At 37.5% G+C, this 16507-nt stretch overlaps 1 protein-coding gene across 1 annotated transcript in view; it reads right to left on the reverse strand.

Moving 5' to 3' along the window:
* The window catches only part of UBE2Q2 (ubiquitin-conjugating enzyme E2Q family member 2), a gene marked incomplete at its 5' end in the record, with an annotated part of 33528 nt that overhangs the window by 5117 nt on the left and 11904 nt on the right, over positions 1 to 16507 (reverse strand). Inside the window, 4 exons of the mRNA XM_009706165.1 lie at positions 1045 to 1103; positions 1418 to 1508; positions 3569 to 3629; positions 8906 to 8990. Coding sequence (XP_009704467.1) covers positions 1045 to 1103; positions 1418 to 1508; positions 3569 to 3629; positions 8906 to 8990 — 296 coding nt within the window. The remainder of the gene's footprint in view (positions 1 to 1044; positions 1104 to 1417; positions 1509 to 3568; positions 3630 to 8905; positions 8991 to 16507) is intronic.

The following is a 16507-nucleotide window of genomic DNA, read 5'->3' on the forward strand; positions in this document are numbered from 1 at the left end:
TAAACCACTTCCTAATTTCAATATCACTTCATCATGCATTGTGCTGACTGGGATTCAGCAGTCAGAACACCTGGTCATCACAAAACCTGGACCGAGGGAGTAGAATTTACCACTCCAAAAACGTAGTCTCCCCTATGATCAAGACATTCAAACATAGATATATACGACATTCATAGGGAAATGATCACTGGAAACCTTCTGGGTCATTCTTTCTTTCATTCTACAAAGAAGTCCAAGTACAACAAAACCAGAATCCAAATGAGTTTTCTGGTGTCTGGCACTGCTTATTTACATTTTTGGTAGCAGCAACCCTCATGAACACTATTTATCTGCACCAACAATTTCCTGAATGCAAAAAAGACACACAGCAATTAATTCAAAATCAGCACCAGCTATCACAGACTGCATTTTCAGATGTACAGCTATAATTTCCTGTTAGCAGGAGAAGCATAAAAGCCTTGGAAGGTGAATTTAATCTTCTCTCCATGGATATATAGAAGTTTCTGTGCCACAGACAGCACTTCAGACATGTTTAAAATGACTTTTGGAGCATAGTGTTTGGATTAGTATTTGAGGAGTTTTTAGACAAAAACTTTATGGCAGTGTTACCAGCAAGAGTCAGTTAAGACTATACAGCAAGTTTAAGTCAACACAGGGATCAAGATCCCTTCAAAGCACCAACTCAAAACACCCTACAACAGGGGAAGTAACAGCAATATTAATCATCCACAAAGAGGCCAGTTCTTAAACATTATGGCAGGCACAGTCTTCCAAAGCTAGACACAAACTAAGCAACTCAAAGAGCAATTGCACCCAGCTGTTTGCCTGCTATTAGTTCATAAAGCTTGAGAAGCAAGTCTTCCTATCACACTTTGAGATCTTCACCAAATGCAAGGTCTACAGCAGCTCATCTATGTACTATGAGGAAATTTCTTGAAGTCTGCATTGTAGTCTCAAAATATTTTCTGCAAACCCAATTAACCAATCTCAAGTTGTAACATTTTTACCACAAAGTAAAATTTCTGTAAGGTAATTCAAACCTACCCTCCTGTGAGCACAGGTGATACCACTCGCACAAAGGGAGGATCAAAAGGGAAGTTATCCTGAAAAGCATAAGAAAAAACAGGTTAAGAAATACACTGTGACACCGTTTTCTTAACCAGAAAGTATTTCAATAGCCTTATTTGGCAAATCAGACAAAGCAGTAAAATTTTTCAGTTCTGTATAAATCACTTTCCCACACTACTGGCTAAAAAGCAATTTTTGGGAACCTTTAGTGCCAAACTTGAAGTTGCAATTTTCTTTCTTTTAATGCTACAGCTCCATCTTTACCCAACTAACAGCTGAGGGTCATTTCAGTCACTTTCTGTGGTAAATTACACATTTAATCCCAGCATTTCTTCCCATAGACACATACCTTAAAAGAGAAGTTCAGTAAAATGTATTCCACACCTTCTTTTTCTTTTAAGACCTGAAGATCACTATGCAGTGGGCTATCAGGATCAACCCTATAAGAGAAGCAGGGGGGAGATCCTGGATGAAGTTAATATTTTCACTACCTGTAATCAGTAATTACTCTTAAAGAGCTCCTTTATGTATTTGTGGTTTACAAACTGTAATTTATGGTGAACTGTAGAAAACTCTTGCTCCCTTTACAAAGTAAACACTTCGCCATGACATCAGCATGAAAGCTTGCTGTAATGCACTACATTCCCAATGCTATCAAGTGTTATTTGAACACAGTTAGCACAAAATAACCCATTTATTTGAAAACAGCAATGTTAATTCCCTTTAGTTCACCAGAAATGTATATTCCAAGAAGGAGGCGGGGGAGGGCAGGAATTAACAGGAAGATTGTAGTGATATAGTTTTCAATACACAGTCAGTGAATCCTTTATGGAATATGTGATCGTAGCTCTGTATCAGCCTTTAAAAGTAATCTGCATCAGCAGAAGTAACAAAGCCAGCAGCTTCTGCTCAGCAGAATTTCAACAACTGTTTGTTGCAAAATGCTTATGGTGAGCAGCCTAGACATTAATTCAGACACTACCGGGTTAATCGCACCCAGGCTCTGATACCCCAGCAGCTTTCAAAAGTGACTAGTCAAAAAGTGCCTGCAGCAAGCCAAAACCATATGTTAAAGGGCCTGATGAGCTATTAAATCTAATTCTCTGCTACAGGTGAAACCACAAACTTCTTAGATTCCATTTCAGAATTACCTGGGCAGTTCGTCCCCATCCTACCAACAGGAAGCCGTTTCAAATGAAAATCTCCCAGTGCTCAGAAACCTATAATTTCCAGCCATCGCTTGTACTAGGCCAGTTCAGAGTTACTTGTTCTAGTAACAATACTGTTCCTTAGTCAAATGGGCTCTTTTCTCTCCGACATTTACCCCCTCAACTAGTCTGCACACAGTCCATTTGATTTCAGACATTTTTTACTGGGATAAACAAACACTATACTTCTTATCTTCTGTTAGTCATTCTGGAAGTCGTCTACTGCATGCACTCCATTTTCCCTTTCTTGAAGCCAGAAAATCAGATCTGTTCACAGCACTTGAAAAGAGGTTTCAAATCACTGCACAGTCGTTTGAGCACTTTATTATAGAAGCACTCGATAGACAAGACCTCCTGTAATATGGCACAGATTTTTCTGAAATATGCCATTCCTGCCATTTTCAGCTTCAAAACATTCACATGCCTATGATTACACTAAGAAGGAAACAAAACTGTATTTCAGCAGCTGGTGACAGTCATACAAGTTTTACCACTAGGACAAGGCAACAACTTCTACAGGCAGGTCAACTATTGTTCTGAAACAGCTTATATCCTTACACTTATTCACCATGACACATCTGAACTGATGGAAGTTCTTTCATCCATTGCCATCCTTTGCATCCACCCAGCCTAGTTTGCATAGGCTTTTCCTTCCTACAGGTTATCTTGTAGGATGATGGCAGGCGATCCTGTTACCAGGAATAATTTCAATACAATATCTCTAGAATTAAAGTTATTGGCCTATGGACACAACAAGATGAATTATCATCTAGTACACACAGTGAAAAGCGGTACATAAGAGAAGACAAGTTAGTTATATAATTATATAAGTAATAATTATGTTATACCCAAAAGTTTCACTCCTATGTGTCTGCTCAACTGTAGAAGTAAAGAACTAATGACACTAAGACAGTTCCGTTTGTTACGAATGAAACAAGAAGTTGCATTTTCTCAAAATTAATCAAAACTGAAACAAAACCATCCAGACAAAAACTCTAGACAAAAAAATTTAATAATTTAAGGTTTCACATTTTGGAATAGTTTTGAAAAGAGAATTGAACAGTAATGAAAGTTACGGTAACATGCGCTGTGTTGGCTGTGCAAAGAGGATTTGTTTTTTTGCCAGCTCAATTACTACAGTTCAATCTCCATACACATTTCTGCACACCAGAATTGTAGCCACCACACACTTTTAAATGAGAATCTCTAGCCAGAACATATATGAAAAGTAAGAATCTCTGCAGCAATAATAAAACGGATTCTTCATAACACGAAAAACTTTAATAACTTACTTTAGAAGCTTAACATGCCATTCATACAAGCTGTCATTTACCAGTTCCACTGAATATATCCCTGTAGAAATATTAGACGGAATTAATTATGCACTAAATGTTTAACAAGGTAAAATTTAGCAAAAACATTCTTTGCTTTTAAGTGCAAATACTGTCAGTAGATGTAAGCAATAGATAAGATACCGAGATACTGATACTGAGGCACATCCTTCCTCCAATAGCAAAAGCACTTCTGAGCAACTACAAGGAAAAAAGTTCTCCCACTTCTATAAAAAAAAAATTCACATGAATCAAAATGTTTTTCTGACACCTAACCTTTTTCCCCCCTCCCAGTTCCCCTTCAAACTTTCCACAACTACAACTCCAGCTTGCTTAGTACTCGGTATATTTTACACCCAGTACATGACCAACACGCTTTTAAAATACTTGACACACAGTCTGAGTATGCAGCATTATGTTTCACAGGTTCTCGTCAGTATTGGCAGAGCAGGACAAGACACCGGACGGTGTACGGAGTAGAAACCCAAAAAAAGAAGATACTGCAACTGGATGAAGCACATTCTCAACAGCTGACCAAAGAAGCCAGAAAGATGCATCAAAAGAATAGCTGTCTCTGGAAGCCAGCTGATGATTTTCAGTGGTCTATTTGTTTTAAGCATGTTAAACAACAGTTATGTATTTCACTCAAAGGGAAGGATGAAAGGTTATCTGCCATTTTCTTGTATATTCAAAGCTTCTCTTCTGCAGAAGTTCACAAGTAGCCCAGGAAAAAGCAATAAATCTTTAACTATCAGACAAGATTTAGAAAATTGTATCAGTGATGTTCAAAAGTCTAATCTCTTCCCCCACAAACTATTCATGCATATACACTAAACAACTATGAATAAAATTGTTACCTGGGCTAATATTTAACAGCATAGCTGTTGATGACATAATTATTTGGAAGACATATGCAAATCAGAATGCCTAGGATTTCTGAAGGCTATACAACCAATAGACTGCAGTCACCACATTCTCTCCAAGGAATTACAGTATTCATTTCTGAGTTTTATTATTCTAGAATACATTATCTCGCAGTTGAAAATTTTAAGCATCAGTACGTGGAGTACAGATGACATTTCAAGCTGTCCAGACACCTTTATTTCTAAAGCATTCCAAAATTCAGTAAACAAGGTAAAGAAACAATGCTTGTTTCTACTTACCGCAGTGCCACAAACAAGCAGGTACTACAGTCGAGATCATTATTTCAAATTTTTCTAAGTCTAGGACAACAAAGTATGTCTGAAAACTTTCTCACTTTGCTCTCAAGGTCCCTTTTAATAAGCAGCTAGTTCAGAGACACCACACATTTCTGTTCAAGGATGAACAGGAGCTATTAAGGCCTTTTTCCAATTTCCCAGATCCAAGGACACTACTTTCTGAATTGCCCTTAGTATAAGTGAAAGTCATAAATTATAAGAATTCAAGTTTGTGCTGCTCTGCTGTAAAAACAAAAGACTTGGTGCTCAGAACTCTGCTCATTGTCAACTCCCATTAATGATGAATCTATTCCACCACTGTATCCAGAATATTTTCTTCCACCTACATCCAAAAGGGAGCAAAGACTGCAAGAAGCAGCCTCTCAATATTAGGGCTTTGACACCTGGCACCAGTATAAAATACTTGTTACAGACAACAGAACAAGTTACAGTAAGGATTCTGACAATATCCTAAATAATGGAAGATCACAACAGAACTTCCGTCAGCTTGTTCATTCACTAAGCCTCTAGCCCTATTCCTGCCTTCCTTCCATCACCCCAAAAGTCCTGCTTTTACTCAGAATTCATGTACCAGTCCTTCAGCTCCAAGGTACACATGTTTTGCTAGCTTCCCCAAAGGACTAACTTTTGCTGGTCTCAAGAGCTGTACTGTACCTAAACCAGAAGTTGTAAAAGGGTTCTTCAGAGAGATGGGACCAGTTCAGGACTGACAAGAATGCGTCTGAACAGAACAGCAAGCTTAACCTTTCAAGCACCCAAATTTTCAGCTGAAAAATATCTGTATGTCCTCATGAACAGCAGCAGCATGAGGGCTGCTCACTGTCCTAATACAGAAGCTTAACAACACTATCCAAGGTTGAGGGAGATTTTGTTTTGTTTTTTTAATAGTCAAGAAGTGTTATTTGGAACCAGCTCATAGGCTTTTCTCTTAATTTAGGCAGTAAGAGCAATAAAAAGTTAGTCAAGAAGAATTTGTCTGATTAGTACTAGTTTCTGAGAGGTCTTTAAGGTAGGGAAGGGAATCAAGGTGGGTTCTTCCCACTTAAACACAGAGGTTTTTTGTTTTGTTCCTCTAAGCAGCAATCCACGGAGGTGATGAAGTAAAAGCAAGCAGACAGAACCAGGAAGCAAGCAAAAACTGAAGAGATGAAAAGGCAGGAAGAAAACCAACTCCTTCCAAAATAGAGGCAATGCCTTCCTTATAGCAACTTTCCTACACTTTGGATAAAAGCACTGAGTTGAAGTCACTATACATGAACAACACAGCCCCTAAAGATATGAACAGAGAAGATTTCATTTATTATCTCCAAATTCTTTGTTCCTCCCCATTCCTGCCCCCCCCCCCCCCCCCCCCCCCCCCCCCCGAATACTTAGCTGGTATTTCTTGGACCTTTGTGAATTCTTCCATATGAACTAAACAAATATCCAACTTCATACTTGGAAATGAGATCATCTTAGTTTGGAGGACTTGTGACTCCTATTATCAAAATAGGTTAATGAAACTGTCTAATTTATAGCAGATCTTAATTTGCTCAAGTATGTTTTGCTTCTGTTAGCTCATAAGAAAATAGTTTTTCATTTGTTTTTAAGGGTAGTTCTTCACTTAGATTTTGCAGGTAGATAAGCAACTTTCCTGTTGGCAGCAAGCTTGCAGTCACCTTTTGCTTGAACCCCAACAGTAGTATTTCCATCACTAAAGGACTTTCAGTTCTAAAATGGATACTACCTTGAATATACACCCGTAGTTGAAGTCCTGACAGTGTTTTTTAATACTACTTTTTCATAAAACAGTTTAAGAGAAAAGAAGAAAAATTAAAGGGCTGTTACTACAAGTATTATTCCCTTCAGAACTCCCAGTGTTGTCCTATTGTCAATCCTGAAAACATGTAACCTCACATACACTAAATAAAGTGTATGCAACTAAAAAGCAGCGTTAGATTTTCTGGCTTATATTTCAAAAAATGAAAACAGTGTTAAATTACCTTGAACAGTTACCAGAACCTTTAAGTTTCACAGTGATCCCCTTTGTGTGTTAGTAGTAAGAAATTAAATTAAGGGAAAAATGGACCATGAAGCAAGTACTCAGAACAAAGATCACATTAGAAAAAAAGAGTCAATTATCTACCATGCCCCTGCTCACATGGTGACAGTTATCTAACAACAAAAGACAGAACTAGGCTATAAAAGCAAGAGTTTTGTGCAAAGAAGAACTGATATTTAAATTCACTGAAGTCCTAAGACTAAATGAAGCCATAAGGAATGAATCTAGGTAAGTTTTATAACAAACAGCATCATTTACTGGCAAAATTTAATAGATGTATCAGCACGATGGTGTTTCAAAGCAGGATTGCCGTAAGTTTTAAAGTGTTAGCCTCCACTTGACACTTTACTTCATTGTGTTTTAGAGATCGACAAGAGGCATCCAGTTGCAGTCTTTCTACATATTCCTGAGTCATAAGATAATAATAAGCTACTATACTCACCTCTTAGTATCTCAACTTCCTTTACAGTTCAGTAAGATATACTTTTCCTCATCATTTAGAAAATGCTATCCTACATTAGGAGTTCAGTCCTTTGAGAAGACGTGTTATTAATCTAAAGCCAAGAAATGGCATTATTAAGCAACCCAAATCCTCACCTCAAACTACATCTATTATAGGGGCTCCTGGTTGTGCCTCCAGCAGTACCACTATGTGATTAAGGACCATACAGACTTTATAGTCAAGTAGATTTGTTATACCCAATCTTTGTTCTAGCCACAAAAAGAAACTCTGAAGATCATACATGGGCAGTAAAGCATCCCTCATGACTTAATACAGATCTATTTCTAGGCTCTTCCTTAGACCCACTAATCCATTCTTTACTGGATAGATGGTGATTAGGGCATATTGGCAAGCACTCAGTTGCAATGAAACCTAAAAGAAGTAGGCTACACTAGATCAACACTAGGTTACCTAATCAAATTTATACATCAGGCCTTTTATCACTGTCCACAGTACTTCAGCACATAAAACTGTTTACCTAAAAGGTAAATATGGCAAGTCAAAACAGGAGCCTATTGTCTCTTCAACTTTGTCCTTTTACACACGAATTAAAATGCCATAGCCACCGAGTGAGATTTAAGCCCACTAGAAATAAACTAATGGAGAAGTTCAGAAGAGTAAAAGATAGAGGATTAAAGTTTAGACTGACTTTCTAATCAGGCATTCCTCCTGTTCCCATCCTGGCCTGCACCATACCTGTTCTCATACCTGGTTGCAGTGATGGAGTTGTCTACTTGGCTGACCTACAAAAATATAACTTGTTTGAAATCTATGTAATCTCTATTTCTTGTATGGTAACACTCAGACAATTCAATATACTGATTCCTTTGCTGAGTTAGTTTAGCTACAGCCCTTGTATGGAGCAAATAGAACAGCCAACCACCTACCTACACCTAATTAGCATTTGTTATTCAATCAAATTTAAAAGACAAGCTTGTCTTCTATTGCCATTTGCATCCTTATTCCAAAGAATACATGGAGCTCAGGGTCAGATTAACACCATCACAAAATAATAAAAGTAACAGCAATGTAATTAAGGTTAAATCCTGTATAACAACAAAACCTTCTGCTGTTTAACACAAATCCCTCTACAGCAAGCACATTCTTGTGAGCAGCACTACCCACTGGTAGTGGTCAAAGCTTTTGCCCTATATACCTGGAGAGCTGAATTTCAGGTAGTTCTAAAAACTCAAGAAGTCCCACAGGAGTAATCTTGAGTTGTTCTCTGTAGTCATCCACCCCAAGAGCATTCTCATAGTTACACCAATCCTGTTAATTCTCGTATGAAGCTTTGCATAACAAAAAGGAAGAACATTTTAGAGGATATGTATCCTGACTTCCTTTTTTGCCACAAATACACTATTTTATGTAATGAGATTATACATAATGTATTTATCTATGCATTTTTATTTTTATGTATATGTGCATACATATATACACATATGACAACAAAACACAGAAGGATTAGTAGGAAGTATTTGCCAAGATAATTCTTTTAAAGTGTATTTTAAGAAGGGAAATCTGAAACACTTTACCTGTTTTATAACTCTGTGATCTATATATATCCCTGAGTTCTTTCATAAGTCGATCTGAAGCCTGAACTGACCCAGAGACTGCACCCTGAAACAAACAAGAGACATCAAATAAGTGAAAAGTAATATTTACAATCAGCCTTATTTCCATTACAAAGTTACACTAACTAGAAGGTATTAAGAATATATTAATTTCTGTATTAGGATTAGGTTTTTGAAACATTACATATTCTAGTGAACAAAGATTACTCAAAAGAAACAAGACATGCCCTCTAAAGCAGCACATTAATATATACTACTACATGGTATAGGAGATACAAACTTTTAATCAAGGTACAACAGATATTTTTCTGTAAAGGAGTTCAATCTCTTCGGAATTTTTATTTCCAAGCTGGATCCACAGTACGTTTCTAATAGGGAAATATTTCCTTTTACCTTCTGCTCTTATGCACTGGAAGGAAGAGTAAGACTAATCCTAAGAACAAGCTTCTGCATGTGAGGTTTTACTGTTTTCTCAGAAGTATATTTTCATTTGGTTATGAAAAAAGGTACAGGAGTTTGGAATTATCCACTATAGAATAGCAGCTTCTGGATGAAGTAAGATCAACCAATGTATTTAGAAAATGCAGAACAAAAACAACACTATTTGCAATAGAGTGAAAGAAAATGAACACCTACACAAAGGAAGACTAAGGTAAGTAAACCTTAAAATACCAAATATTTTTTTGTGATTTGTCATAGTTCTTGTGGTTTACACAAGGGCAGAAATCTCTTCTGTTCTTTTAGAGCTCAGTTCTGTATTACTCGGCATCTCAAAGTAACAGAGAACTTAGCATACAATTTCCGAACCCGATGTTTCAGCCTGAGATACAGTGCTAAAGTGGAAAAAAAAAAGAGACCTTTAAGTGACATGCATATAAAATATAATTGGGTCTAAAACCCACCAGTTATTGACAAACTAATGAGAACACCAGTTATCAAGTAATTGATGTCTACTTATATCAACTGCTGCACTGGATGTGTTCTGCACACATCCCCAAACCTGACAGTTCTGTGACCTTGGTATTAAATTTTGCCTCAATTTTCTGAGCTTTAAAGTAAGGGCAGAACTTTTTCCTCTTAAAAAATTATAGTGCGTATTTAGAATAACATGATCACCAAAAGCACCTAGATTACTCTCTCCAATTCAATGTCAAAGTTAACAGAAAGGATTTTGATACTAAACCTTAGATGTTACATGATTTCCCTGCTTATATATTCCACCTGAAATATCATTTTACATTCAAGATTTCTGGAAAATAGAGATAAAAATCAGCGTTACAAGATTTAAAATATGGAAAAGAAATGAGGACTCCAAATGAGGTAAGGTAACTACCACCCTGAAGCCTAACACTGTGAAACTTTGGCTTTCACTGGCGGTCAGTTTCCCAAAGGTAGATTATTTCATGATACCCATGCAGTTCTCTGCTGCTGCTTGGACTGCAGTCACTTCCACTGAAATACACGCTAATACATGTCGCTCTTAAGCATGGTTTGGGGCGGGGGGAGGGGGGACGGGACGGACAGGACGGGACGGGGGACCGGGGACGGACGGAGGTGTGGGGAAACACCAATCCAAAAAACACCACCACCACCACACACAAAAAAAGCCCCCACCTAGAATAAAGTTAAGTTCAGGCTCTCTATATGAAGTAGCGAATGATAACTTCATGGGTCTGTTTTTCTACTCCATCTAAAAATTTGAAGAGATTTGTTTCTTCAGTTTCCTTTCACACACTATAAACATCTACAAACAGTGTCAGAGAAGTATTTCTGGAGGAATCTGGAGCAGCTGTGACCATTGCCTAACACCTGAAATGTCATCTGTGTTTCCCTGAAGTCAACAGTGATACTATATATTCTAGAAGGTCTTAATTGTAGGATCAAATTATTTCTTAATAAGGACTAAAAAGCAGTAATAGTTACTTGTTATTTCTTAGTAAGAATTAAGTATCAGTAACAGTTACTTGATGCTAAAGTCTCCACACATTCCTTTGTCTTGTCTGTTTAGTAGTATCATATATATGCTTAGTTTCACACTATAATCTGTAGACTATTCTTTTAAGCTGTGCATTTTCATATTCCACTGGATTTAATTACGTGGATTACTGAAATTCCACTAGTTTTTCTTAACGGACCAGTATGAAGAATTAACTTTGTAATTAAATATGCAAATAAAAGGCAACTCCTTTCATTTGATTAAACAAAAGCTACATAAAAACAGGGCTCCAGACAAGTAATTTTTCAGTTTACTGAAGCCCCTGTCTATAGGGCAGTATCAGACAAAGAAGGGATTTCTCTTCCTTTAACAGCAAGTGAATGAAGTTTTACAGAAGAAAACCTGGTTGTTTATACATGTTATTTGCAGATTACTAGTATACCCACTCTTTGCTGAAAAAAGAAGCATTACACTTCAGAAGTTAACACAACACAGTGTTAACCACCATTCTCTGTAAAATTGCTATGCTTTTTCAGACCTGTACTGTAAGTGTTAAGATTAAGACTCATGAATGTGTTGACTCCAGAGAAAAGAACCTTCATAGAGAAGTGTCAAGATTTTGGCTTTCTTCTCTGCAGAGCTGTGCAATATCCTCACTTCACCTGCTGTACTTCTTACTGAAAGAAGGAACTTTCTTACATTTTTCACAGAATATGAACCTCTAAATACAAGCAATTTAAAGACAACTTAGATTCTCAAAAACATCCTGTGGAAACTAGTTTCCTCGTTGCATCTTTACTTCCATCAAATTAAGCTACTGATTTTCCATACATAATGTTGGAAGTTCACCCTTGCATTTAAATACCTTCTGTACTGTAGTAATTTAAAACCCAAAACTTAATACACCCACATACTCCTGAGTGCCATTATAACTGCTGATAAACTGAAGTGGTATTTAAAAAAAAAAAGGTTATACTCCTTATATAGCAGTATTACATATAGTTAGACCTGCTACTCTAAAGAATCAATAGACTGCAAACCAGTAATCTATGATCAAGAGAAAGAGGTTAGCAAGCTTAACATAAGAAGTTTAGCACAGGAGCTTACTTCACGTGCTCTGAACTACCCTTGGAGGAAGCTGAAGAGGAAGCCTGCAGGGATTAACTGCTATACCTGATGGTAATCTTAATGCCAAACACCACTGCTTTGAAACACAAAGTCTTCATTCTGGTATCACTTTTGTTTTTCTATAACTACTGTTAAAGTGCTGTTTAAAAGAGCACTACTTGCATCACACCATTGCGTGATATAGTAGAGCAGTGAGTTCAGTTTTAACTATAACAGTACTAAAATTAAACACTTTAACTTTCAATAACTTGCTATATGCAAGTTACAATTTCAAAGACTAAATTCAGATATAAATAACTGAGTATCCTTCTGGAAAAGTGGGACTTACCACTCCAAGGGAGATAAAGTTCCCATTTCTCCAGTTGTGAGATCAAGACTTACAGTTGCAACTGCCTTAGAAATAACTTGTCAATCATGGGATCTGACAGGTATCTTTCATGTGGGGTTGATGCCAAGAGCAGAAAGGCATAGCCATTTGATCTGTAAACTGAAGAAGTTAACAGAGCTGCCAGACAAGCCAAGTGACTTTTTTCCTATTAAGTAATCAAATCAGCACAAAACGTCTCACTTGATCATCCTCTCCTGTACAAGCATACTTGTGGTTCTCCAGAACAATGAGCAGGTAAGCTGGAGAAATCCCCGCTACAGGAGCTAAACATCTACGTGGTCAACATGCCAATTGCTGAGAGTTGCAAATATCAGAAACACCTAGTGCAAGAATTCCCAGAGTCAAAACTGTTGGACACAAAAGATATTCATGAGAGGCATCACTACAAGCCTGTCCTGTTCTCAAACTGTTCCCTGTAAGGACATGCTTGTGCCACTGTCAGAACGGTGAAACTTTGGTCCCAGTCAGTATATGCATTGTATTTTTCAGAAGTATTTCTATTCTTAGTATTTTAGCATGAATGTACAAATTTGAATAAAATGCTTTATAGAACAGTTAGGAACTTCTAAGAAAACTAGGACTTCAGAACTGAGCTTCCGCACTCGCAACTCAGTAGGGCACACCTGACTGCGCAGAAATCAGCACAGCACACGCCACTGCCCTAGCTGTATGCTGCACGAAGTCTCCAGAGATACGAGGTTTTGTGGCCTCAACTTTTCTCCTTTGGACATTTTCTTTTCCCCTTCCATCCCTCAAAACACAATTGCAGTCTGCTCCTTAAATGAGATATCTGAGGTAGGAGGTGCAGTTCACTGCAGTTTTAAATGCAAAGCCTGGATTGTCTGCTTTCTGTCTGATCGTAAAAATACCGTCACACATCAAAACAGTATAGTAGATCGCCTCACTCACAATACATTTTAGATAATGCAGCCACAAGACCAAAAACTACCTGCTAAAACAAAACACAAAAAAAATGGAAACCCCTCCAAGATAATAAAATAAAATCTAAAGTGACCCAGAAAGAGCTAAATAATACAAGTTTGCTCTGTCGTCATGGAACTTTCTCAGTGTTTGTGCAGAAGTACATTCATTCCTGGAAGTTAAGGTAGATTCACACTTACTTCAAGGATTAGGCTGAAAATGGAAATGACACCTTAGACTTCATAAAATCTGAAGATGAAAGTGGAGACAATTGAGACTTCTAAAGGAAAGTACATAAACTCCTCAGAAGAAAATGGAAAAAACTAATAGCATTATCTAAATAAGAAAAGAATTAATCTCTAAAATGACTATGTGAGGAGAGACCTCTGAAAAGCAAGCAGGAGCAAGTTGTTAAATATTTGCAATTAATTATTCCAGTTCAAAGACCTTTTTTTGCTCCCAGTAAGCAAGTGGTTCTTTAAAGTTATTACAGTGTTAAGAGGAGGATTAATTCTTGCTCCAAGTTACATACCGTACAGCAAGCCAAATTTATTTCCTGATGCCAGCAAGAATAGGATTAGGGATACTGCCAAGGACGAGAACTCATTTACAATATTAGTAGATACATATTCTTAACTTGTATAAAACACACAAAACCTAAAAACTCCTCTGACAAAAGTCTCAAGCAGCAGAAAAATGTCTTTAACCTGTTAAGAATACACAAGAACAGGGCTGTACACACTCTTCCTGTGGAAAAACCTTTAGCGTGATCCATAGCTTCAACCTGCATTTCAGTCAAGGGGAGAGAGGATGACCCATGGATTTGGGCCAAAGAACATGTAAAGAAACTGAAAAGTCTTCTGGTTGTACTGGGCATTAGCCAAAGCCCTAGATTAGGCTTCACATTCCCTCTTCCAACAACAAGCATGTAAGTGACATGACTTTGTTTTACTTTCCTTTACTGAGGAAACAAAGTATACCAAAATAGCTGTGTTGTTTGTGTGAAAACCAGACTATGGTTAGCCATTACACTTAAGTTTGCAAAACTCATACTGTCCTTTAAGAAAACTCATTGTGAAGGGCTGTACAGAATTAAATTTTGCTTTAAGTTAGGATACTGAGCAAACTTCTACCTTAGAGCATGTTTAACATGTTCTATTAAATGCCCCATGTTTTGGCAGCATAAAGGGCCATTAAAGTGCTACTAGGTTAGGTCTTTCCTAGGGCAGTAGTGCAGCTATAGTTTTCAGTTCTCAAGCACTTAAGCAAACCCTCGCAAGTCCTTCGTGAAATTATTTAACCAGCACAGCTATTTCTGGTGACCCACAAAAATGCCATGGTTCCTCAGCAGCAGTTGAATACCCTGTTCCCTGTACTCAGCTGACCTTGTTTATGCACCAGCATCAACGAGAGTGTCTTGGCATGAGAAACAGCTATTATGTAAGTTGAATCTGCTGTTGTCAAACAAAAACCCAGCAGTGTTCATTTCAGCTGCACTAGATGTGGAGGGAAAAAGCAAAAGGAGAGGCAGTATTTGCCAAATGGGAAAGAACAGATAGCAAAAGAAAATCTGCCGGTTTAAGAGGCTTTCCACATCAAGAAGGAATGTTGACACTACCATAACCTTTTTTCAGTTCTACCAAATTTTTAGACGACAGTAAAGCAGACGATGCCTTGCAGGCTGCAAGAGGATTTATTTTCTTTAACAATTAACGAGTCTTACTATTAGGTCTGAGTTACAAATACAGAAATATACAGAATTTCAATAGGCATCTTCTCAAACTCTGAACAGACATTTAAGTTTAAACAAAACCAGTAAATGACCATTGTGTTTATGGTTAGTCAAGTCTTAAAACAGACTGGACTATACAGCAAAAGCAGTGTGGCACCTTATGTTTACCTGCAAATACTGAAATGCTGATCAGGTTTGGGGGTTTTTTGTTTGTTAGTCGGTTGTTTTTGTGTTGTGTTTTTTTAAGGAGTGATCATTACTGTACACTTTCCTTTAGACAACCTGATAGCTAACTATTGAATTCATATACAAACCAAACAGCAGTCTCCTCTAGCCAGCTATCTCATGCTGCCTATTTCAGCAGAACATAAGTCTAAGGTATTTTTGACATGTTTGCACTCAAGTCATATTAGAATAGCACTAGAACAGGAGCGGGTGGCTTGTAATTGAAGAACTCTGACAGAAACATTTCTATTTTGTTTCTTTGCAAAGCAGATGGCTACAAACTGAAACTCTTTTCCACCTTAAAGTGTCAGTAACTCAGAGGAAGAAGGCTTTTTTCTAAACTAGATAAAGTTATTTAGGGCCAGTAATTCACAACAAGAAATATACAAGATTCTGTTAATTAAAGGAGCCTTTTCTCTGAATCCGTATGATAATTGGATCTAGCAGGAGTGCATCCGATATTAAAAGTGGATTGGCTTGGCTTGTGCCAAGCACTTTGAATGCATGTAGCTCGTGCTACAAATCAAAAGAGGTTTACAACAGCAAGTCTATTGAATCTAATATCACTTTTAAGTGTAATTTAGGCTTTTTAGAAAATATTTACTTATCTTCAAGTATAAGAACTAGAACAGAGCTGGTTCCTTGGGCAAAAATCCAGGTCTTCCCTACCAATCCTAAATCTTATTCCTTCCCTAAATACTTACAGGTCCCACCCCTCTACCTAACTACCGCTCACATCTTCAACTGTTAGCTTGATGATAGCACATCTTGTGTCTGGACACGATCTACATGTCTGCTGACTTGCCAAACAGCATATAAAAACTTATGAGCTCACACAGTAGCAGGCACCAGTTCAAGCACCTTCTTTCCGTACTGGTGACTTATGAAAATTTTAGAACCTTTATCTTTGGCTGAAGTTGGTCATGAACAGAAGTACTGAATTTCATGCATTACACATTTTAAGCCTCTGTGAAACAAAAGTTTTCATTTCTTTGGAAGCCAGGCTAAATAAAGTTAAGGTTTTAGGACATCATCATTCCCTCCTACATGCCCCTTTGAGAAGCAGAAGCTTCCCTGGAACTTGGCACTTGTGACAAAACATTTATAACCCTCTGGAGAGCAAACAGTTTTTTTACAACTGTCTGCTGGCAGGATCACTCAGAAAACTGTGATAATAAAGCTGCAGGCCCCTTGCTTTATGTCTGGCAAAAAAAAAAAAATTTACCCTTCAGT

The sequence above is a fragment of the Cariama cristata genome, unplaced genomic scaffold (genome assembly GCF_000690535.1).
Source record: "Cariama cristata isolate BGI_N322 unplaced genomic scaffold, ASM69053v1 scaffold20128, whole genome shotgun sequence".
Classification (NCBI taxonomy): Eukaryota; Metazoa; Chordata; class Aves; order Cariamiformes; family Cariamidae; genus Cariama; species Cariama cristata.